The sequence below is a fragment of the Neolamprologus multifasciatus genome, chromosome 15 (assembly GCF_963576455.1).
Source record: "Neolamprologus multifasciatus chromosome 15, fNeoMul1.2, whole genome shotgun sequence".
Lineage (NCBI taxonomy): Eukaryota > Metazoa > Chordata > Actinopteri > Cichliformes > Cichlidae > Neolamprologus > Neolamprologus multifasciatus.
Window position 1 is genome coordinate 31,656,219 of NC_140453.1, and position 25,284 is coordinate 31,681,502.

Genomic DNA, 25,284 nt, shown 5'->3' on the forward strand with positions numbered 1-25,284 from the left:
TTTATTTATTTTGCCAGAGTGAGAATATTTCACTCAAAGTAGTGACTGACAACAAATGTGTGCACAAAGGCTAGGAGTATAAATACAGTCTGAATTCCCACCCAGTGAGAAGTGTGCAGGGCAACATAAACCAGCAGGTTCCAGTGTTGCTAGAAAACATTTCAGTTTCATTTCACTTACAATCTAATGATTCGCCATCTAATATTCTGATGTTCATTGTGTAAACCATAACAGAAACTTAAGGAAGCCTGCTTTGCACTGGTAGCTTTCGGTTTCCTCTCAGCTGGTACAGCCTTATTTAAAGGTCGCAGCTTGAGGAGTCATTCTCACGAGTTCCTTGTTTACAGTACAGATCAGCTGTTAGGGGTTTCTTTCTTCTTCAGCCGATTTAATTGAAAAGATGTCACCAGAATGGACACAAATCTTTCAGATTAAAGCAGAAGATCTTAAGCAAGGAGACTCTTGGGAATTACAATATGATGCAAATATTGAGCCTAATAACCCAAACTTGGACTGGAAGGAGTACATCAGGAACACAAGTGCAAGGTCAGTATGCTGAACAACTGTTAATTACTGCAGTAGGTTTGCATTTAGTATTTGCATGAGTGTTAATATTTACACTATTGTATATTTGTGTTACATTAATATGCCTTACATTATGTAATGTGCGTGATAACAGTACAACATCAATACATTTTAGTTATTAAGGAGTATTTGTTCATTCCTTGTTTGGTACAATTCCAGACTTTGAATGATGGAAAATAATTGGAAGTGGTATAAATACAATTTTACCTAAAAATACAGATTTTAGTCTACCAATACTTGCCTGGAAGTATTGGTAGACTTCCAGGCAAGTATTGGTAGACTAAAATCTACCAATACTAGCTCTAATACCAGATAGAGCTAGAATCTAGCGATTCTAGCTCTATCTGGTATTGTGTAAACTGGAATAAGTAACATCAGATGGTTTGTTTTCCTTTTATGTTCTTGTTCTTCACTTTTCAAATGTCATTATTACACTATTAATTAGCCAAAAAGCTAATAATTTGGTCTGCTCAGTTACATCTAAAAATATATTTATTAGATTTTCCTCTTTCTTTTTATGACATGTATTGTATTACTGCGGTGGCACATCACTGTAACACTGTAATGAATATACTAAGGTCATATTCACCTATCCATCCACAAGTTTCCACTGAGTATTCTCTAAATAAAACAAAAGAGCTGAGTAAACATAAAAAGCACAAGCTTCTTCTCTTTGAAATATATTCAACTTTCATAGCTCGATAGTAATTTTTTTTAAACAAATTTAAACATAAACATCATATGAATCACACATTGATCTGTCAGAGGGGACACAGTTAAGCATGAGAAGCTCAGTTATATCTCCTCCCACTGCCCTTGTAAATGCATTTGATTCCACCCAACATCTGAGTGCAACACATAGGGCAGCTATCAGCTTTTACACAAATCATGAGTTTAGTGCAAGTTTGTGTGGTTAAATGAAAAATTCTGAATTTTTAAAAAGTAATTTTGACTTCTACTGAAACAAACATGCTCTTTCTCTTTTTTAATTTCAAGTTTCAAATGTTCCATGTGTCGAAGAACGTGGCCTTCCAACAAGGTGAAAGTGCTCTTCCACATGTGCCTGAGAAATGGGCAGGGCACTGTCAAAGTGAGGCCCTTACGTCAGAACTGCAAGAAGTGCACAAATGCTCCAATGGAGAATCCGAAGATTGAATCTGAGAACATAAACACCCTCATGGAAAAACTGGTGGAGAAAATCAAACAAAAGTGCTACCATGAAAACCTTGAGGAAAGCAACCGACCTTTCAGACTCTATGAAGTCAAAAGTCCCCATGAGCCTGGACACTGTGAGGGGTGCATAAAAGGAGTGTGTACAAACAATCTGTAGTTTTAAATCTATTTACCTATATTATCAATATCTGATTCAGGGGCTTTAATTATGCTGTTTGCCTCACATAATGGTAATGTTAGTGCTCAAGGCTTCAAAGCTGAAGGGTATACAATTCACAAATTCTGCACAAGCAAAACATGAAGTCCATTTGTGATTAGACATGTGAAAACTTATTGTTTACAAACAAAATGCACATACGTCAAAATTGTCTACTATCAGTAAATGTAGCATAATGTTTACAGGAGTCACTATGTCAAAATGAGTTGTAAATAAAATAAAAAAACATAGTGGTGAGGTTGCAATAAGAATTTGGGAATTTATGATATTGTTTTTTCTGTTGAATGCATTGTTGTTGAGGTGGATAGCAGTTTATTTATTTATTTGTCTTCTGTTTAATGAAGTAAGCTAAATGACATGAAAGATCATATACAAATGTATATTATTATTATTAATATTTATATTTTTCTCTGTCCCCTGTTGGTCTGAAGTGTTCTATATAATGAGCAACTGAAATGAAACAAGTGCATCTTTGTGCCTCTTTGCTAACAACCTCTGTGATTTAAAGTAAGAATAAAAATTGCAAAAAGATGCAGATTTTGCACATGTAATGACACCATTTAGCTAGCATAAATTAAAAATGAATAAAAACTTTTGAAATCTCTGTTGAAAATGTGTCTGCATCTGTATATTGTCAGAGCTGGAAGTTGTTCTTTAAAGACAAATTTACTCACATCTTATCAGTTTTGGGTCTGTTTCTTCAGGTACGTTGAGCAATGGGAGCCATGATTTGATCAGGCTGCAGCTAAAAGGCATTAGAACCAGCTGCATTCAGAAGTCACGCAGATACCATGAGTAGCCCAGTAGTTGAAATTATTACAGATATTAAAAAAACATCATTTTAAGACAGTGTGAATCATGTATGAGTAAAGGCAGAGTATAAATGCATTAGGTGGAAACAGAAACGATTTCATAAGTAGTAGAAGGTTTATGTGTTTAGGTTTACAAGATGATGAAGGAAGGCTTGCAGACAGCTGTCCACATGTTGTAGCTGTTTACGATCACCAGGGGGCAGTGTCACTGACAACCGGTTTGAGGCCTACTACAGCTTCTACTGCTGTTGATCTTTCAGCTAGTCACCGAGAAGAGCGGAGTTAAATCGAAACTGAAATCGAGTGTTAAAAACTGTGAAAAGTGTCCAGTAGCGCCATTATATGTGATTTTCGTGCTTTTTTGATCAAGTTTAATGTACACACGGAAGAAAAACGAACTGGTTAGCTAAGCGGTACTCTTATTTTGAAACAGGAAACAAGGGAAAACGTCGCCATGGTTACGGGTAGCATTTGGCTAGCTTCTTAAAGACGCTCTTCACATTTATTTGCTCGATACTGTAGTTTGAGTACTCATATACCATGGGGGAGTCCGATACCTACCACATACGACCCAATCATCAGCAGAAGTGAGTTGATTCATGTGGTTAAACGGCTTTTTTCCCCACACAAGTAAAGAAAACTTAATTTAGCCTTTTAGCTAGCTGATTCGCGGTCTACTTTTAGCTGCGCAGTTGTTCCAGCCTTGAATAAATGACATCTAACGTCAAACGTAATTTAGTAGTATAAATACTACAATTCGTCAATCAAAAATAATGTGGTTACGTTTGCAAACTTGAATTTTTAACCGAAGTTTAGTCTGTTACAGCGTTCATGCAGATTTATCTGCAGGAACTTTACCTATCTTTCCTGTACAATGCAGATGTACCAGTGCATTCAAATGTGATTACTTTAGGCATGTAATTACAATATACAGTGCCATAGGTAAATAAGTTGTCGCGAAATCGATCAATGTAGAGCAGTGAGACAAACCACGGAGGCCCCAGAAAAGTGCAATCAAACGATGAGTTTATTAACAGCCCGGAGAAAACATCAGCATATGTCTTCTGACCAAAATACATGTTGTGGATACTTATAAAGCAGTGGGGTACACGCCCCGCCATGGCGTCAATTACAGATTAAAATAGGTTCCAGACATTAGTCACAGTTAATCATACATCTTGTACATTTTTAATAGCTATAAGCAGACATAGAACTTCTCTTTTCTATAACATCTTCCATACAAGGTAATAAACTTCAAGCCCTCAGGACCTCTGGGGCTAATTATAGACTCTGGTCATCTGTTGCCAAGTAGAGTAAAATATAGTAAGACACCAAATGAGTTAAGGCCTCAGGCCTGACACATTCCTAGATTATATGTGTTATATGCATTGTAAGCATGCATTGCAGTCATCCTTCTATGTTCCAGTTTCCCTCAGCATGTATCACCTGGACAGTCACGCCAGTGAAGCTTAAGACCCTTAATGAACCGAACATCAACTCAAAATAAGCACAAATATGCAATGTGTATGAAATACTTCTGACCGTACTTGTAATAAAAATTAACATAATGGAAATGCAAATGAAAATTTTTATAGCCTATTGAATATAGAATGTATTGTTCACATGACATTTATTAGCATGCATGTTGCCATTATTAAGATATTTGTGTATCAGAGGCTCATTGTGCTTGTTGGAAGGTTCATTTGCTGTGTTGTTGTCCTGTAAATCTTGCAGGTTCAGGCCAGCTGTTGTGAAGGAGTGTATTCGTGAAATTGTGAGGGAGCGACTGTCTGGGGTGCAGTACAATCCAGAGGAAGTCCCAGAGCTGACCCGTTCACTGGCAGACTCTGTGAAGGACAAAGTAAAGAGTGAGTGAAGCATTGTCGCTCTCATGTGCTGTCAAAAGGACAGAACATTCAATTATTTCTAAAAATTTTAGCCGCAGCTTATAATTACCACTTTAATTATAGAATGTGGCAACCATCTGTGTATCTGTTTAAATGACAGTAAACTTGTGTTTCAGGTAGAGGTACCCGGGTGTCATAGGAACTTTTTTCCAAGTGACTGAAAGGTTCCTTCAAACGGCTGTTTTCTGCATTTGCACTGTGGTCCTCAGACCTGTAAAGATGAGGCATTTTAATCTTTTCATGCAGCTACCACTACATCTCAGGCCAATATGTGTCATGATTTCCAGCTTCAGTACTGTGCAGAAATCTTGAGTCAACCCGCATTTCTTCATATTTTTCTTCCTAGGAGCCAAACTTTTTTACATTTTTAAAAACTGGTCCTGAGCAATACTTCTCCAGGCTTTCTGAATGCCATGGCCAACTTATTCTCTCATTTTCAGTCCAGTCCTTTTACCTGACCATTTGCATCATTTTCGTAATTTTTTTGTTAACTACTTAACACTGATCTATAAACCATTCAGGGGATGAACCAGTGTTTGTGTCTACTTATAACAGAAAACTTTTTAAATTGTGTCTTTAGACACTTTGTTACAAGCAGCCTGTCACAAAAACACATGATTGTTCCCATTACTTTAGTTGAATATAAGAAAAATGAACATATAATTTGACAGGCATAATATATTTTTTGAGCCAACATGGTGATTCCCAACAAGTTATTTTGTCAAAATCAAGTATATCTTAGCATAGTGTCCAGTGTGCTAGTATTATATTGGGGAAACTGACGAAGTGGAAGATAAAAGAAGACGTGCCAGGTTTAAAAAACTATGTACAGCAGATGAACTGTATCTAAAAGTCATTAAGACATCTTTAGGTAAATGAGGTTTTTTCCTTAAGAAGTTGGAAAAAAAATCCTGCAAAGACCTGACACAGGACCTGAGAGATGGAACTGCCCCTTCTGCTGATCCATCTGCTCTTCACTGAAGGTTCATCAGAAATGGTCTCACTGAATGGTGGCTGTCAGGAAGCCATTCTTTAAGAAAGGAAAAAGAGAGAAAAGGCTGGAATTATGCCAAATTACACAAGATCTGGACTGAAAATCAACATGTCTTAATGAGTAATGAATCCAAATTTGAAATTTTTGGTTCAAGTCATCAGTATGTATAGACAGAGGACAGTCAGAACAGAGACACAACAGTGAGTGTGTACACATCTATAAGACACGGTGGAGGCTCTGTCATGGTTGGGGGCTGTATTTTTAGCCAGTGGTGTTGGGGATCTATCTTTTTCTATCGATGTTAGCTTTTTGATGCGTGTTGACTTATTCAGGGCTCCAGTACCACAATGGTTTGAATGCAAACATTTCTGAAAGTTTCAGCAGTGGAAATGCAGCAAAGACAAGACTAAAAGGGTTGTGGATCTTCACAACAGCCTGTTGGAGCAATAAATGTATAACACCATAAATTCCTGGCCCCACAATATTAATGAATTATTTCCCATTCAAACAAATTTGATTAGTAAAAAATATTGACTAATATTTATATTACACAGTATTTTTTTCTTTTGGATGTACATATAAAATACTATCCTATTCTCTTTGTGAACAGATTTAGGATTCGACAAATATAAGCTTGTTGTGCAGGTGGTCATTGGAGAACAGCGAGGGCAGGGAGTCAAGTAAGTCTTCATTTGGTACTGGAAACATTAGTCTTGCTCTTGACTTTCAGAAACTGACTTTGACACAGGGATTACGGTTAGGTCTCAGGGCTCAGTGTATTTTTTAGACATGTCCAGAGAATGTTGTATATGATGTTGTACCAGAGAACGGAGACCGGATCATTCAGGTTATTATCAAAGATCTGCTCTTCATATTTACATCATCAGTATCAGCAAACACCTGATTAAGGTAAAACTGTAGTGATTCAAAGTTACTAAAAATTTGAAGTATCAGTAAAAGCAAACGGTAGAACTGTCTCATGAAGACACAACCATTATTTTACATTTTTTCAACATTTTTTTTAAGTAGTTCAAACTTTAAGATTTTCTTAGCTTGGTCTCTGTTTGTGTTTTTTTTTCTCCCCAGGATGTCTTCCAGGTGTTTTTGGGATGCTGACACAGACAGCTATGCAGAGGATGTTTTCATGAATGTAAGTGCTCAGCTCAGTCACATGTTCATCACTCGAGAGTCCGCTTCCTAAAAAGCACTCTGATTGTCCCTCCACAGGACAGCTTGTTCTGTGTGGTCGCAGTTTTTGGAAGCTATTACTACTGAGGAAGAGAGGATGGACCACAGGAAAAAAGACTTTTTCATGAAAATGAGCTGGCCTCAACTAAAGAAGCGACGCACATCTGGTCTTTAAAATGAAAAACCTCAGTGAGATTTTGTGACTTATTAAGGACAAAGACTTGTTATGGCTTTTATTTATTTATTTTTTACCTCAAAACATTGTAATTGTATAAAATGTTAAATATATTGTTACTGTATACAAGGTCACAATACTTTATGTTCACTTGGGTCTATTATATGCCCAAGTTACTGTTTATGAGAATAACATGTGAGCTTTCTAATATGAGCTTTCTCTGAAAGCAGTCAGCTTTCTCTGAAAGCTGACTGCTTTCAATGTGCAGTTTCCAGCATTTTTTAATACATGTAATAATATGGTCATCTGCTCTATGCACAGAGAAAGGCCAGGCAGGTTTATTCCAAGCCAAAAGCCTTTAAAGTGTCATTGTCTTCATACAGTTTCACAAAAGTCTTTAGTTTGTTTTATGCAGTAAACCAAACAAATGAATAAAGGTCAGATTTAATATATTTGGTGACATTTTAATTTTTCACCTCTACACCTATTAATATAACTTTATTTATCCCACACTGCTGAAATTCAACTATCACAACAAAAAGTGAATCAGAGACATACAAAAGGCTATTGTTGGTATAGGAAAATGTTATTGTGAAAAAACAAAAGATTGTATTATTTCGAGCAGTTGAGTGAGCAGAACTGGTCCAGCAGAGGTCAGTATCTGCCTGTAATTGCCAAAATCCAGATGCACGGATTTTTATTTTTATTTTTTTAAATTAAAGTTATGTGTGTTCGGGTGGGAACCGCCACGAGTCCCGACTTCGTCAAAGGAAAAACAAATTGTTCAGCAGTTTGCGGCGGGACTCCTGGTCCCTGTTTCTGCACAGAACACATAACAACCCGGAAACAGTTTTAGGTCCTGGTTGGATTTAGCTATAAAAAAAAAACTTCATGCAGTCTAAGATGATGGAGTTAGTTTAGGAAACCTCAGTATGAATGTCTATCCATGTGAAATGGCAGACAGGAAGGGCCTGCGTTAACTGGTCAGCAGCTTTCAAAATAAGAGCTCAGAGACTGTCTAAGTATGTCCAAGATGAAGTAAAAGAAATCATGAATTGCCTAGGAAACCCACCTTCTGTAAATATACAAAACACTAACAAATTATTCTTTACTATATATTAATAACATATATTCATTAAGTGATGCCGTTTTGAACAGTGATGGCATCAAGCTGAGAGCTAATTACACAAGGCTCCACTGACAAACAGGTCATAAAAGAACAGGAAAAGATTTAATTTGTATGTTTATAAGTTGTATCTTTAAATGCTTAGTTTTATTTACTGATGCAGGAAATTTATGAACCATTTTATGTTATATATCGTGTTAAGCATCGAATGTTCTTGGATTCTGAATGAATAATTGAAGCTAAAATTCATTGACGTCAACACATTTTTCTGTCTGGTTGTTCAGTGTTCCTTTGGTTCCTGAATCAAAGTCAGTCTGACTGCGATCTAGTGCATCGCAGATTCAGCCATCGTGAGTTTGTTGGCTTATTGCGAACATTATTTCTGTGGTGTTTTCATTATTGTGATTATTTAATGGTAATTTCAGAAGTGAAGTGATCATAGCTTTGCATGCTCGACTGTCTTTTCATCCTTTTATGTCAAAGACAAATGGACTGTATAAAGCTACAGAAGTAATATTGTGTGTGGATAGAACAGCACCATAATCTAACCGTGCCTGAAAAGCTTCCCTGTACTTTGTGACCATGTCATTACGTTTACGTTTACATTACCTTTTTTTTTCTTCATCAAGCTGGTTCAGTCACTTTGTAGCTTGAATTTTAAATGACACTTTAGCTAATTGTTAGCTACTGGGTCATTAGTACCCATGATAATTCTAAATTAAACTCTTTAGCATTTAGTTTTAAAAATATGGCATAGTGTCATGTCTAAAGTCTTTTTTTTCCGTCTTGATGACATGTAGGCATCTTCCATACTTGTGCCCAGAAGTCTCCCTGGACTGTGGCCAGAAGCAGTACTGACACCCTGTCTACACTCATAGCCCCCTGGCTTCTTATTGTAAATAAAGTGAATTGCAGGTGTTTTTGTCTGTGTGAAAAACATGTAACATCTTCGTTCAACAAAATCCATAGGTGTTTAATTGGACTGAGATGTGGTTTCATCTGCCCTTTGGATGGAGGCTTTGTCAGTTTGGAAGCGAATTCTCACACCAGGATAAACCTGTTCAGTAATACATTGGATTACAGATAAAGTTTTTATTGATTTGCAGTGACACTTATATCTAAGGAAAGAAAAAGTCAACCTGTCACAATATCCACCACAGCACAACAAAGTCTCAGAAAGCACTCAGGACAGGGGTCAAGGGTTAAGATGTTTCCTTTAAGTCTTTTTTCTGTCCGCAATTTAACATTTTAGGGACTATAATATACCAGTTTATACTAACATGTACAAGATATGGGACTGTTGTGCAATAAAAGGTTCTCCAAACTCCAGATGATTGCATTACACAATTCAGGCTTGTTTTTACAGTAGAGAAACTGGAATTAGCAGAAATATTTGTTATGGTACACTGGTTATTAAAAAAATGGTACAAATGATACAAAACATTCTAAACTGACTAATTAGTTCATATTTGGGGCAGGGATAGCTCAGTAGGTAGAGTGGTTGCCCCATGATCGGGAGGTTGGGGGTTCGAATCCACTGAATGGTTACCCTGCGGTACCCCTGAGCAAGGTACTGTCCCTACACACTGCTCGCCGGTGTGGCTGCCCCACTGCATTACTGTTATTTTAAAATAAACTATAGTTTACAACAACAACAAAAAAAGAAATACCAATTTGATGGCAATGATAAAAGTGCCATAATGGCATTTAAAACAATAATAAACAAAACCATAAAGTCCACATGTTACACACTATACAAAATAGCTTAGGTTTAGTTAAATGTATAGCTTTTGGTAATTATTTGGTCACCTAGCAACAATCCACACAAAATGGTGCGTGCAGTGACTTTCTTATTTTTCATACAGTCAATATAACTCATGCATGCTGCAGAAATTGTGAAATGCATATGAAGACAGATATCCACCAGATAAATGAAATATGTTTTTTTTTTCTAGAAAATTGAAAAATGTACATTTCTTTGCTTAAACAGCCCACCTGTCTCTCGTCCTCAAAACTCGGAGTGCCAAGCAACCTTCAAATGTTTAAGCTGTTCCAGAAACTCAGTTGGGTTTGCTTTTGGAGCTCTGAGATTAGGGGTCTCTCACCAAAGCAGTATAGTTTACTGAGATTATAGGACAGACCTTTAAACTGTGGCCACAGGTATTACATAGAGGTGTAACTTTAAGCCATCACCCTGGTTCCATTAAGATGAGGCTGGCCTGAGTGACCTGGATTGGGGCTATAAAAGGGTCAACTGTCTTCCTCCAGTCTCTCTGTGTATTCTGTCATCTCTTGGGCTGCTCTCAGATGTTGATTGAAGCTGTTTAAGTCACAGGTTAACTGATCAGCTTATGATCAGCTTACCACTAACATAATTATTTGTTATCCTGTGAACAGTCTGTAAATCTTAAGTGTGAAGCAGGTAAGGCCAAGTCAAACGTGCACAAGGTTGTCACAGTTGTCTTTGTTGGTGTGCAAATAGTTGTGTAGTAGTTGGGTTCTGCCAGACATCAACAGAATGACAAATAACAACTTAGACTGCACGCTAACATAATGACTTCAGGGCCTTGCATTACTTTGCCAGCCCAGCACAACACCAAACTTGGTATCTTCTTTCCATTCAGAAAGGAAATACTGCAAACATTGTGAGACAAAGCAGAAGAAGCTTAAGCGCGTTGGTATTTGAAGCACCTCAGGACTGCTTTTTCTCATCAGGCTGGGTCATGTTGAAGCAGACAGTTACTTAAAACCAACAACACTGACACATTTTTTCAGAGATAGGAAAGGCTTTAGGAGTCTGGGGAAAGGCATTTAGACCATCACCGACTACAAACACCCACCAGAGACCTTTGACAGTAACATTGCTTCCTTTTTCCTCCACTCAGCTCTCACCCACCAGGTCACACACGCGCACACACGCGCGCACACACACACACACACACACACACACATGAAAAAATAAAACTTGTGTCAGAATGCTGTTCATAGACTTTAGCTAGGCATTCAACACAATCATCCCCCTTGGAGTTAGTATGCAAACTGGACCCGCTGAGCCCAAACACCTCACTTTATAATAGACCTCATCAATGGGGGACCACAAGCACTTTGGGTCGACAACAACACATCGACCACCATCACGCTGTGCACTGCAGTCCTTCAAGCATGTGGTTTCATTAACTTTGTGGATGACACAAACGTAATGTGGTCTCACCAAAAAAACAACAAAAGGGATTGTTCTGCTGTGGAAAGGGTGAGCAGAGAGGCCAACCAACTGGTCGTGTGGTACAGTGGCAATAATGACTTCTTAAATTTGGAGACAACAAAAGGGATTGTTCTGCTGTGGAAAGGGTGAGCAGCACCACATTTATGGATGTGCATAACACAGATGACCTTTCCTGGACAAACAAAAATGCATTTATGGTCAAAAAAGACAGTACACACAGTAAACTTCCTCTGCAGATTGATGTGAGCGAGAGCCCCGGTGCTGATTTTGTGCTCCTTCTACTGAGGCAGAATTGAAAGCATCTTGACTACCTACATCACTGTGTGGTTCAAAAAATATACTTCCTCCAACCGCAGCAGCGCCATTTACTGCAGTGCACAGAAAATATCGCCGGAAAGCTCACTGCTGTCCCCCTGGTCTTCTTCATGGACTACTTCGTGGCTCAAAACCTTTACTGTATGTCAAGAGATTTATTCTAAAAGACACTTCTTCAGCTGAGAGTCAGAGAGTGGAGACACACACGCTGCAGTTTTTACTTGCAAGGGCGGCCACAGAGCGCTCACATCAGAGTGGGGGCCCTGTGAAGTGCGCTCTGTTACCGCTCTGGTCTTTATTTATATACAAAGTAGGTGCATTCGTTTATCCGGTCGTTAAGTGATGACGTGACGAATCCTACTTCCGGGCCTAAAGTAGTCTGCGTTTAATATGGCTTTTGTGTTGTTAACATGTTTAATGTTTTGTATTTTCTTCTATTTAATCTCAAAAAGCTCCTAAAACAGTCAGTGATCACTGTTGACCTCCCTTGGCTTTTATTACCGCTAATCATTTATTTAAGCTCAGTTTTTAAAACCTTAGGATGTAACTACAGCCCAACCCATGCAGCAGTATATGAATGACTAATGTGGTATTGTGGATGGATTATCTCAGTTGTTCTCCTGGCTGAAGTTTGGTCCTTTTACAGCATCCTGCCATGCGATTACATTTGTTCCTGACCACCGAGAACACTCACGTTAACTTTTATCGAGTGGAAAAAAAGTTAGCTTGTTTATATTATGCTAACATAGCTGTGTCGCTAGTGGTCACGTAGCACATCATTATATACCAGCTAGCCAAACTTCAGTAACCCTACAAACGTCACTGCTGTTTAGTTTTCTGTCTTCATTTATGTTGGAAGTGATAGCAGAGCTGTACGTTTTAATTTGTTTCCAAAACCCCGCAGTCAGGATGCTATATTGTATTTAGATAGAAGCTAGCGAGCTAACTTCCTGCTAACTTCTAACTCCGTTAAATGTCATAAATTCCATTTTCATGGATGCCTGGATGTTAAACTCAATTGTTACACCTGGTAGAGCAGAACACTGATCATTTTATTATAGATGAAAGACTTTAGACTGTTTTTCAACTCTCAGTAATGCCACAGTGATCGTTTGATATATGGACCTGCAGCGGAGTTTAGGCCCAGACACGGCTAGTGACGTCAGACTTAACGACTGGATTACATTGGAATGTGGATGTGTATATGTGTGTGTGCGCGTGTGTGTGTGCCAGGAGAGGCTTCTCTACCTGGCACAAAGTGAAACTGCTCTTATCTAACACTAATAGGTACTGCTCCTTCCCTGCATGATAACGGGTCACAGTGAACTAAAAACAGTCAGAGTTATAAAGAGGTCATCATGCAGTATTCTATCATATGCAAACTTATTTTATTAAAAGTCTATACTGACTACTAAGTACAATTTTCTATTGACACTGTACATGCATTATTCATATTCTTCTAACTTTGAATTATTCTTATTTTGTTTGTGGACTGGGTGAAACAATATTTTACTCCTGTGTATGACTGGCAAATATGGCAGAATTGACTTTGAAATATCCATCCATCCATCCATTCGCTTATCCTTTTCAGGGTCGCGGGGGGCGCTGGAGCCTATCCCAGCTGTCATAGGGCGAGAGGCGGGGTACACCCTGGACAGGTCGCCAGTCTGTCGCAGGGCCAACACACAGGGACAGACAACCATTCGCACTCACATTCACTCGCACATTCACACCTAGTGGCAATTTGGATTATCCAATTAACCTATCCCCACAAGCTGCAGAGTACCCGACAAGCCGGAGTACCCGGAGGGAACCCACGCAAACATGGGGAGAACATGCAAACTCCACACAGAAAGACCCCGGCCTGATGGTGGAATTGAACTCAGGACCTTCTTGCTGTGCGGCAACAGTGCTAACCACCGTGCCACCATACTTTGAAATATGTATTAGGTTATTGCAGACAAAGGTGTGATGAGTTGATTACCTTGTTTCACTGAGTTATATGGAAATTAGAGCTGATGGAAGATCAGTTAGAATCCAGCAGTGATGGTGGCATCACAGTGGCAGTGGCACCATTAAATGATGTCTGAAATCATACTTCTCTAGATCAAACAGACAATTAACAAAACAACTGAGTTTGAACGGGGAATTTATTTCATATAACATTGCTTGCACAGATGGAAATGACTCAGGCGGGCACTTATGTAAATATATATAAAACTTCTTTAAATACATTTAATCTAATATTAAAGTATTAAAATGAATTTATTGATCTTGCCACTTGGTGTTCGCTCGCTCTGTGGTATAGTATCACTTCCTGTTCCTGCTCAAACACAGTGGTGTTTCTGAGTAGCTTATTTGCTTAGCAGTTTAATTAACAACTTTTAATACATTCTTTTTTCATAGTATAATCTTCACGTGCTTCATCCGAAGCACACTTTCTGTGTACTCACTACCTAATTTATAGCCAAAGTATTCACTCACTGTCTCTGTACTGTTTCGCTAGCTTAGCTCGTAGCCGACTCGCTAGCACCATGGCTACTTCACCTGTCCCTTCTGCACTTTCTTGCTCATTGTGTCAGATGTTTAGTTACTCCTCGGCCTCCTTTAGCAGTAATGATATCTGTAACAAATGTAGCATATTTGCAGCTCTGGAGGCCAGGATTACTGAACTGGAGACTCGGCTTCGCACCCTGCACTCACCCTTAGCTAGCCAGGCCCCCTGTAGCTGGTGCAGCCGAAGATAGCGTAGGCCCCGCTAGCTGTTCCCCGGCAGATCCCAAGCAGCTGGGGAAGACGGCTGGGTAACGGTGAGGAGGAAGCGTAGTCCTAAACAGAAGCCCCAGGTACACCACCAACCCGTTCATTTGGTCTACCGTTTTCCCCACTCGGTGACACACCCGCTGGGGTCAAACTCTGGTAATTGGTGATTCTGTTCTCAGACATGTGAAGCTAGAGACACCGGCAACCATAGTCAATTGTCTTCCAGGGGCCAGAGCAGGCGACATTGAAGGAAATTTAAAACTGCTGGCTAAGGGTAAACGTAAATTCAATAAAATCATAATTCACGTCGGCAAGTAATGACACCCGGTTTACGCCAATCGGAGGTCACTAAATCAATATTGAATCGGTGTGCAACTTTGCCAAAACAATGTCGGACTCTGTAGTTTTCTCTGGTCCCCTCCCCAATCAGACCAGGAGTGACATGTTTAGCCGCATGTTCTCCTTAAATTGCTGGCTGTCTGAGTGGTGTCCCAGAAATGATGTGGGCTTCATAGATAATTGGCAAACCTTCTGGAGGAAACCTGGTCTTGTTAGGAGAGATGGCATCCATCCCACTTTGGATGGAGCAGCTCTCATTTCTAGAAATATCGACAAATATATTAAACCCCTCAAAATATGACTATCCAGAGTTGGGACCAGGAAGCAGAGTTGCAGTCTTACACGCCTCTCTGCAGCTTCCCTCCTCCTGCTACCCCCCCAAAACCCATCTCCATAGAGACTGTGTCAGCTTCCAAAAAGACAAAAAACAAACTAAAAACTAGCAACAAACAACTTAAACATTTACAAAGAAAGAACAATACAGTATCCACATCTGAACCAAAGAGTAAAACAGTGAAATGTGGATTATTAAATATTAGGTCTCTCTCCTCCAAGTCTCTGTTAGTACATGACTTAATAATTGATCAACAAATTGATTTACTCTGCCTTACAGAAACCTGGTTGCAGCAGGATGATTATGTTAGTTTAAATGAATCAACACCCCCGAGTCATTCTAACTACCAGAAATCTCGAAGCACAGGTCGAGGGGGCGGTGTGGCAGCAATTTTTCACACCAGTCTATTAATTAATGAAAGACCAAGACAGACTGTTAATTCATTTGAAAGCCTGATGCTTAGCATTGTCCACCCCAGCTGTGAAACTCAGAAACCAGTCTTACTTGTTATCATCTATCGTCCACCTGGGCCTTACACAGAGTTTCTGTCTGATTTCTCAGACTTTATATCTAATTTAGTTCTGAGCTCAGATAAAATAATTATTGTTTGTGATTTTAACATCCATGTTGATGCTAAAAATGACAGCCTCAACATGGCATTTAATCTGTTGTTGGACTCAATTGGTTTCTCTCAAAATGTAAAAGAACCCACCCACCACTTTAATCACACTCTAGATCTTGTGTTAACATATGGCACAGAAACTGAACATTTAACAGTGTTTCCTGAAAACCCTCTCCTGTCTGATCATTTCTTGATAACATTTACATTTACAATAATTGATTACGCAGCAGTGGAGAGTGGACTTTATCAAGTAGATGTCTTTCTGAAAGCGCTGTAACTAAGTTTAAGAATATTAATTCCAGCCACTGTTATCATCGTCAATGCCCTGTACCAACACAGAGCAGAGCAGCTATCTGAACGCTACCCCAACAGAGGTCGATTATCTTGTTAATAATTTCACCTCCTCACTACGTACGACTCTGGATACTGTAGCTCCAGTGAAAACTATGGTCTCTAATCAGAAGTACCTGACCCCGTGGTATAATTCTCAAACACGTACCCTAAAGCAGATGACTCGTAATCTGGAGAGGAAATGGCGTTTCACAAATTTAGAGGATCATCATTTAGCCTGGAGAAATAGTTTGTTGCTTTATAAGAAAGCCCTCCGCAAAGCCAGAACAGCTTACTACTCATCACTGATTGAAGAAAATAAGAACAACCCCAGGTTTCTCTTCAGCACTGTAGCCAGGCTGACAAAAAGTCAGAGCTCTTTTGAGCCAACCATCCCTTTAACGTTAACTAGTGATGACTTCATGAACTTCTTCACCAATAAAATTTTTATCATTAGAGAAAAAATTACCAATAATCATCCCACAGATGTAATATTATCAACAGCTACTCTTAGTACCATTGATGTTAAGTTAGACTCTTTTTCTCCAATCGATCTTTCTGAGTTAACTTCAATAATTACTTCCTCCAAACCATCAACGTGTCTTTTAGACCCCATTCCTACAAAACTGCTCAAAGAAGTCCTGCCATTGATTAATTCTTCGATCTTATATATGATCAACCTATCTCTAATAATCGGCTATGTACCACAGGCCTTCAAGGTGACTGCAGTTAAACCTTTACTCAAAAAGCATCTCTAGACCCAGCAGTCTTAGCTAATTATAGGCCAATCTCCAACCTTCCTTTCATATCAAAAATCCTTGAAAGAGTAGTTGTCAAACAGCTAACAGATCATCTGCAGAGGAATGGTTTATTTGAAGAGTTTCAGTCAGGTTTCAGAGTTCATCACAGCACAGAAACAGCTTTAGTGAAGGTTACAAATGATCTTCTTATGGCCTCTGACAGTGGACTCATCTCTGTGCTTGTCCTTCTTGACCTTAGTGCAGCATTCGATACTGTTGACCATAATATCCTATTAGAGCGATTAGAACATGCTGTAGGTATTACAGGTATTGCACTGCAGTGGTTTGTATCATATCTATCTAATAGACTCCAATTTGTGCATGTAAATGGAGAGTCCTCTTCACACACTGAGGTTAATTATGGAGTTCCACAGGGTTCAGTGCTAGGACCAGTTCTGTTTACATTATACATGCTTCCCCTAGGCAGCATCATTAGAAGACATAGCATACATTTTCACTGCTATGCAGATGACACCCAGCTCTATCTGTCCATGAAGCCAGATAACACACACCAATTAGTTAAACTGCAGGAATGTCTTAAAGACATAAAGACTTGGATGGCCACTAACTTCTGCTTCTTAACTCAGATAAAACTGAGGTCATTGTACTCGGCGCTGAAAAGCTTAGAAATATGGTATCTAACCAGATTCTTACTCTGGATGGCATTACCTTGGCCTCCAGTAACACTGTGAGGAACCTTGGAGTCATTTTGAAAAACTAGTTCATGCATTTATTACTTCCAGGCTGGACTACTGCAATTCATTATTATCAGGATGTCCAAAAAACTCACTGAAAAGCCTTCAGTTAATCCAAAATGCTGCAGCAAGAGTACTGACAGGGACTAGAAAGAGAGAGCATATTTCTCCTGTTTTGGCTTCCCTTCATTGGCTTCCTGTTAAATCCAGAATTGAATTCAAAATCCTGCTCCTCACATACAAGGTCTTAAATAATCAGGCCCCATCTTATCTTAATGACCTTGTAGTACCATATCACCCTATTAGAGCAGTTCGCTCCCGCTCTGCAGGCCTACTTGTTGTTCCTAGAGTATTTAAAAGTAGAATGGGAGGCAGAGCCTTCAGTTTTCAGGCCCCTCTTCTGTGGAACCAGCTTCCAGTTTGGATTTGGGAGACAGACACTATCTCTACTTTTAAGATTAGGCTTAAAACTTTCATTTTTGCTAAAGCATATAGTTAGGGCTGGACCAGGTGACCCTGAATCCTCCCTTAGTTATGCTGCAATAGATGTAGGCTGCCGGGGGATTCCCATGATGCATTGAGTTTTTCCTTTCCAGTCACCTTTCTCGCTCACTATGTATTAACAGACCTCTCTGTATTGAATCATATCTGTTATTAACCTCTGTCTCTCTTCCACAGCATGTCTTTTATCCTGTCTTCCTTCTCTCACCCCAACCGGTCGCAGCAGATGGCCGCCCCTCCCTGAGCCTGGTTCTGCCGGAGGTTTCTTCCTGTTAAAAGGGAGTTTTTCCTTCCCACTGTTGCCAAAGTGCTTGCTCATAGGGGGTCATATGATTGTTGGGTTTTTCTCTGTATCTATGAAGCGCCTTGAGGCGACTTTTGTTGTGATTTGGCGCTATATAAATAAAATTGAATTGAATTGAATTGAATCTTTTGGTCTACTGTGGCGTTCACTGTGAGCACCATTACATACTTTCTCTTACTTATCCCAGTGATTACCAGCCATTTATCTGTGACATGTGCCATTTTCAGTCTGTTTGATGTAGAATTTTTTTTTTTAAGTGGTTCTAAACGTATTAGATCAAAAACAAGTGAGACACATTTGTATTTACTTTTAGTTGATTACATTCCTAATGTACAGTTTTTAAAATGTGGGCTAAAACACAGTTTGGATTTTAATAATAATAATAATAATAATAACGGATTGCATTTTGATACAATTCCACTATTCATTCAGTCACCACACACTGGTGGAGGCAGCTACAGTTGTAGCCACAGATGCCCTGGGGCAGACTGACAGAAGCGAGGCTGCCATATCACGCCATTGGCCCCTCTGGCCATCACCAGCAGGCAACGTGTGAAGTGTCTTGCCCAAGGACACAATGACCGAGACTGTCCGAGCCGGGGCTCGAAACATCCCATGTTCTTTGCATTTAAAAAAATCGCATTTTTATATTGGCTTTTCCTCCTATATATTATTTTCTCACAAGTTCCCTTTAACCACAGTTAGCAGAGTTATTTAACAAAGATCATCAGTTAAGGAATTGAGATCTCTTCTGTCTCAGTTTGTCGATGAAATTGAAAAGTTGTGTTAAATCACCCTGGAGGTCACTTTCATATATGTTTCTGTCTTAACAAGTGCCCAGCCAAGCTGAACTATCCAGTGGGTATTCTGGGCAGCATGAACCCAGAGACTCATGTACAGTAAAACCTTTGTTGGTAATCACAGAGGTTAGATGTGTCTTGTAGTTGGCCACTAGTTTTGCAAATCCTCTCCAAGCCATTAATGTTTCATGGCTGATGTTTGGCAACTCAAACCTTCAGCTGCCTCCACAGATTTTCTATGGGATTAAGGCCTGGAGACTGACTAGGCCACTCCAAGACCTTAATATGCTTTTTTCTTGAGCCAATATTTTATTGCTTTGACCGTGTGTTTTGGATCATTGTCATGCTAGAATATCCACACATGACTCATTTTCAATGCCCTGGGTGAGGGAAGGAGATTCTCATCTACGTTTTGTCCCCATCCATCCTCCCTGTGATGTGGTGCAGTTGTCCTCTTTTTCTTTGCATAAAAACACCCGAAAGCACAATGTTTCCACCTCCATGTTTGACGGTGGGCACAATCTTCTTGGAGTCTTTGGCAGCGTTCTTCTCCAAAAGTTATGTTGATGCCAAATAGCTCATCTGACCACATAACTTTCCCCAGTCCTCCTCTGAATCACTAAGATGTTCAGTGGCATACTTCTAAGGGCCTATGCATGTCCTTTTTTGAGCAGGGGAACCCGTGAAGCATTTCAGTCCTTCACGGCGCAGTACACTGTAAAATGTAATATTGTGTTTAATTAAAAATATTAAATAGGCTGAACTCAGTTTTTATCAATTTGTTATCAGAACTCGATTTAAATAAGTTACCAGTACTTTTTATGCAAAAATGCTGATAAACTCAATTTATTTGAGTTGTCTTAACTTAGAGAAACTAAGTAAGCTGGAAGTTTTGCTTCTCAGTGCGGAAGGATGAAAGATGTGTTTTGAAAAAGCCTCATCACTACCGTCCTCCTCCCTCTTGGATCAGTCTGCATGTTCATGGTGCCAGCATTTGTTATGGAATATGTTGAGCAAACCTGGACAAGCGTCAGCTCAAGATATTATTGTTTTCATTGCTGTGAATCTTTACCTGATACACTGACTTGGTGAGTAAATGTTTACTTTTATTCAAACTGATTTTGTGGCTTCTCTTAGTTTAGCACCAGGTTTGTAATCTTGCTAGCTAGTTAGTGTTAGCCTAGCGTTGCTGCTGCCGCTGGGCTCATGTTACTTAAAAGTTAACACCACAGCCTTAAAAACCTTACATAAAACTATGTCTGTGAAATTTTCTGTTGATTGTTTGAAATAAAAAAGTGAGATAAGAGCCCAGACAAAATTCTTCGGGAGGTGCAGCCGTTAGGGGTGGGGTGTGGGGGGTATTTTCAATCCATAGCCATAACTAACTAATTATATATATATCATGTTTAACCTGAGTAGCAAAAGACTGCAGGGGGATTGAAAAGAATACGCCAGGAGTTAGCTGTGCTTGCGGACTATATCGAGCCTTGACCTCCCGGTCAGCTATCGCCCTGGTGGATAACAGAGCTCTCCGAAAACGTGGAAGCACTTTTGCAAATATGTGATATTTTGATAAATTAAGTAGATATTTGAGCATTACATAGCTACATTCTCGCCTGAAAATATCTTAAAAGGTTATTTTGTGACCCAGAAAGGGTAATCTGGGGAAAAGGAGGATCTCATTAATGGCCTGTTGTCAGAGCCTGTGCATACTTGTAAGCGCTGCAATGGCGGAGGAGCGCGGCTAAAAAACTTATTTGTTTTTCTGGGTCACAAAATAAACTTTTAAGATATTTTCAGGCGAAAATGTAGATGTGTAAAGTTCAAATATCTGCTCAATTTATCAAGACATCACACATTTGCAAAAATGCTCCAACGTTTTCGGAGACGTCCATTTTTTTTCATGCTTTGTGGCAGCTTTTGAACATCTATGGCATCTATTAATGTCAAATCTAGACTTTATTTAACAACATAAGCAAACTCTATGTTACAATAATTGCACAGCCATTAAGGATCAAATCAGTTTCTGAAAAATGTTCTGTTTTTTCTCCCTCTGCTTGCTTCTTACTGTCTTGGAGGCCCCGGACCAGCACTCCTGCTGTTGGACAGAAATACATCAACTCAGTGGTAAGTATTTTGGTTTTCCAATATATTAGCAACTGTCAGTGACATTTATATTAATCAGGCTGAACTTTAATCATACTTTAGATCAGCCTGTTTTACTTATTGTTTGATTTGTGCTTTGGTTTGGGGAAGTTGTTTCTGTACTGATCTGTTCCTGTCTTCTGTTATTAGACTTGAGATATGACTGCACGATGCTGTTGCTGGTGACTCCAGTTAATTCTACAAGACATGCTGTAAGTAAACAAACAACAACAGTTTGTCTGCATTTCTTGAAAGATCACATCCCCCAAACTTAGTTTAGAGGGTCTACACTGTATATAGTGAAGTCTGCAAGTTTTCTAACAACAAAATTTGTTTTGTGCCCAAATCATTTTGCACATCATTAGAATGAAAGTTATTGGCCATGTTTGCGTAGCCCTTTTTAAAATGATGCTTTCATTACATTATTGTGTGTTGGGTGGTGGTCAGGGCTATCCAGACTGACAGTGGGACATTGAATGTCACCTCTCTGGTGGGGAGGGAGCCTGAGATTGTCTAAATTGGAGTCTGTTTTATACCAAATGCAGAAAAAAATGTTTTAAGAAAGCAATTCAGTTCATGTTCCAAAAAATATGATTGTTTGCTTGCAGGACAACAGAAGAGATGAGTCCTCCGTCACAGATGGTGTGGTCAGTGAAGATGGTCGCCTGCAGGTTCAAGCTCATTGCATCTCCAACCCACATCCACTGACACTGTACTTAAGGGAAGTTAAAGACTTTCTTCTACACCTACATTTGGATCACCTCGATCCATGATAGTCATTCAGGCAGTAATGCCTGGACTGGAAACAAGCCATCCTTAAAATAATACAACATTCCAGCTCATGTGTTGGAATGCAAAACAAATGTGTTGTTTAAATTAGAGACTGCACTTGTGACAGAACAACAAATATTTTATTTTGATTATATAAGTAATGTAAGTACAAAACAAACTTGTGGTAGGCCTAAACTTATTTTCAGAATAATTACATCTGAGACTTTGTTTCATTGTAAGATTATAACAGTGATGGCAATATAATTGTTTGTTCAGCAGAACAGTGTCCAGTATGTTGGCTGTTATACTTTGTTGTGTTTGAAAATAAAAGTTGGGCTGATTTTAACATCATTACAAAAAGTGTTGTTAATTATTTTTAGTCATATTCAAATTGTTTTTTTCATTTAGTTGAACTTGAAATGTTTGTTTGTAAGTAAACAATTATAATTGTACAGTCAGAAATATCAAGTTATTCTTAATACTGCAGACTTGCAATGATGGCTGTTGTCCTAACAGTCATCTTAAGTAAGCTTTACTTAGTTTTTTTGAGGCAACGAGTTTCCTTAATTTTTTTGAGTTCTGGGAACTAACAAGGCCGTACAGTGTACTCAAAATGAGTAAGTTGCTCTAACTTGGTCATCTTACGTAAACTTGATCCAATTTTCTTGAGTTCTGGGAACAAATGAGCTTGTACAGAGTACTTATAATAAATAAGTTATCCTAATTTAGTCATTTTTAGCTAAGCTTTACTCAATTTTTTTGAGGCAACGAGTTTCCTCGATTTTTTTGAGTTCTGGGAACTAATTCGATTTTACAGTGTATGTTACCAACTGTTTTCTTGGTGACTATGGTCCCATGAGATCACTGACAAGTTCCAAATTCTGGGCTGGTTCCACACCGTCCTCATTATCACTGAAACTCCATGAGGATAGACTGAGTGCTTCCATGGACAGCTGTCTTTTATATATCAGTTCATTACTATATAAAATACACCTGGGAGACAGAAATCTTGCTGATTGATGGGGGATCAAATACTTATTTCATTCATGAAAATGTAAAATCATTTGTCTTTTTTGAAATGCATTTTTCTGGATTTTTTGGTTTTTCTTCTGTCTCTCACTGTTCAAAGAAGCCTACCTTTGAAATTATAGAATGGTCATTTCTTTGTTAGTGGGTAAACTTACAAAATCAGCAGGGGTTCAAATAATTTTTTGCCTGACTGTGTCTATAAAGCCCTCATCAGCTTGTTTTGATTGGTAGGCCCCAACCAAAAGAAGCTGGTTAGAGCCCACCGAACATTTGCGTCCAGGGTCTGTAATTTGATTATTTAGGCATGGCACTTGGCATCTCTCCTGGATTTTAGAAGATCCTCATCTGAAAAAGGAAAAAGAATTATGGTGAAAGATTAAACACACATGAAGAGCTGAAATGATCATGAAACAATTAGTCAGTGATTCCTAGTTTGATTGGTATATGTAGCGGGGTAGATTGTATTTCTCTGGATATAAAGCAGTAAAACTACTAAAACTACTCTGAACTTACATTTTATTACTCTGAAGAACTGCCCAACTTAAACAGAAAAAGATGAATGTCCTCTTAATCTCTCAAACTGATGGTTTTGGCTCCTTTCGATGTGGAGGAGCAATGGCTCTAATCTGAGCCCCTCCCAGATGGCTGAACTTCTCCCTCTATCTCTAAGGGAGAGGCCAGCCACCCTTCGGAAGAAAGCTCATTTCTGCCACTTGTATCCACAATCTCATTCTTTCGGTCACTACCCACAGCTCGTGGCAATAAGTGAGGGTAGGGACGTAGATCGACCGGTAAATTGAGAGCTTCGCTTTTACACTCAGCTCTCTCTTCACCACGACGGACCGGTGCAGCATCCGCATCACTGCAGCCACTGCACCAATCCGTCTGTTGATCTCCCGCTCCCTTCTCCCATCACTCGCGAACAAGACCCCGAGATTCTTGAACTCCTTGACTTGGGGCAGGAACTCATCCCTGAACCAGAGTGGGCACTCCACCCTTTTCCGGCTGAGAACCATGGCCTCAGATTTGGAGGTGCTGATCCTTAATCCCGCTGCTTCACACTCGGCTGCGAACCGTTCCAGTGCGAGCTGGAGGCCCCCACCCGATTAGGGATGGGTATTGTTTAGGTTTTATCCGATACCGGTGCCAAACCGATACTTTTGATACGATGCCGGTGCTTAAACGGTGCTCGAACCAATGCTTAAAGAATGGAGAACACAAACTTCGTCCAAAAACCTCTTATGTTTACGTGTTTGTTTGTTTTTTGTAAAAAGATAACAATGTTAGCCTTTTCTGCAGCTATAGGGCATACATGGTATCCCTCTATCAGCTATCAGCTGCATGTAACTACGACGGTGTTTGCATTAATGTAATAACGTGGTTAGCCTACTCAATGTAAATTACACACAAACAACATTAAGCTACTCACGCAGAGAAGAACGGCTGCTGCTGCATCATCATCCTCATCATTTCTGCTACACTGGCAGGGCTAGGGGCCAGGACTCTCCTCTTCGGATTCTTGGGGGATTTTGCTAACTCCCGGTCCGATAACAGGCACCACACCCGCAGTAGATGTGCTCGGTGTGAGATCTTGCAGCAAGCTATCAAATATGGTGCATTTCTCGGCTATTAAAAAAACACTATACGTCGCCAGGTGTTTCATCAGATTCCAGGTGTTACCTCCTTTGACAGTATCACCTTAAAGCACTTGTTGCAGGCTGCTGAGTTTGCATCTTTTGCTGTGAAGTACAGGAAGACTTTTGACCGCTTAGCCTTGGACATTTTTAATCTGTAGCTCTGCTCTAAAAGAAGATATGTACCTGGGCCCGCCTACTATCCTTGGAAAGGTAAAATGATTGGCTAGAATCCAAAGTGTATGACATCTAAGGAAAACAAAAAGCACCGAAATAAAGCACCGAAATAAAGCACCGAAATGTGCGCTGCTTTTCGGTCTGGTTACTACCGTTTATGTCAGCAGGATACCGGTACCCATCCCTACACCTGATGAAGCCAACAGAACCACATCATCCGCAAAAAGCAGAGATGATATTCTGAGGCCACCGAAGTGAAAGCCCTCCGCCACCTGGCTGCTCCTAGAAATCCTGTCCATAAAAATTGTGAACAGAGTTGGTGACA

General features: G+C 39.5%; 2 protein-coding genes and 1 long non-coding RNA gene across 5 annotated transcripts; all 3 read left to right on the forward strand.

Moving 5' to 3' along the window:
* Window positions 1-289: 289 nt before the first annotated feature.
* On the forward strand, window positions 290-2,855 carry LOC146502458 (receptor-transporting protein 3-like). The gene is made up of 2 exons (XM_085133311.1): window positions 290-546; window positions 1,582-2,855. Exons 1-2 carry the CDS (start codon window positions 401-403, stop codon window positions 1,913-1,915), a joined length of 480 nt encoding a protein of 159 aa, XP_084989437.1. The 5' UTR covers window positions 290-400; the 3' UTR covers window positions 1,916-2,855.
* A 194-nt stretch (window positions 2,856-3,049) lies between these two features.
* On the forward strand, window positions 3,050-11,113 carry dynlt2b (dynein light chain Tctex-type 2B). 3 transcript variants are annotated; one of them, XR_014869422.1, is made up of 6 exons: window positions 3,050-3,374; window positions 4,522-4,655; window positions 6,299-6,368; window positions 6,775-6,838; window positions 6,916-8,527; window positions 8,978-11,113. XR_014869422.1 is itself a non-coding variant. In XM_085133313.1 (5 exons), exons 1-5 carry the CDS (start codon window positions 3,328-3,330, stop codon window positions 6,961-6,963), a joined length of 363 nt encoding a protein of 120 aa, XP_084989439.1. In that variant the 5' UTR covers window positions 3,050-3,327; the 3' UTR covers window positions 6,964-8,969. The 3 variants fall into 3 exon arrangements, 1 of the variants encoding a protein (XP_084989439.1); XR_014869424.1 differs by having other exon boundaries at window positions 6,916-7,065; XM_085133313.1 differs by lacking the exon at window positions 8,978-11,113 and having other exon boundaries at window positions 6,916-8,969.
* A 7,419-nt stretch (window positions 11,114-18,532) lies between these two features.
* Window positions 18,533-22,071, forward strand: LOC146502460 (uncharacterized). Its single transcript, XR_014869425.1, has 3 exons — window positions 18,533-21,330; window positions 21,499-21,560; window positions 21,957-22,071. It is a non-coding gene; the product is annotated as an uncharacterized LOC146502460 (long non-coding RNA).
* The last annotated feature ends 3,213 nt before the right edge of the window (window positions 22,072-25,284 follow it).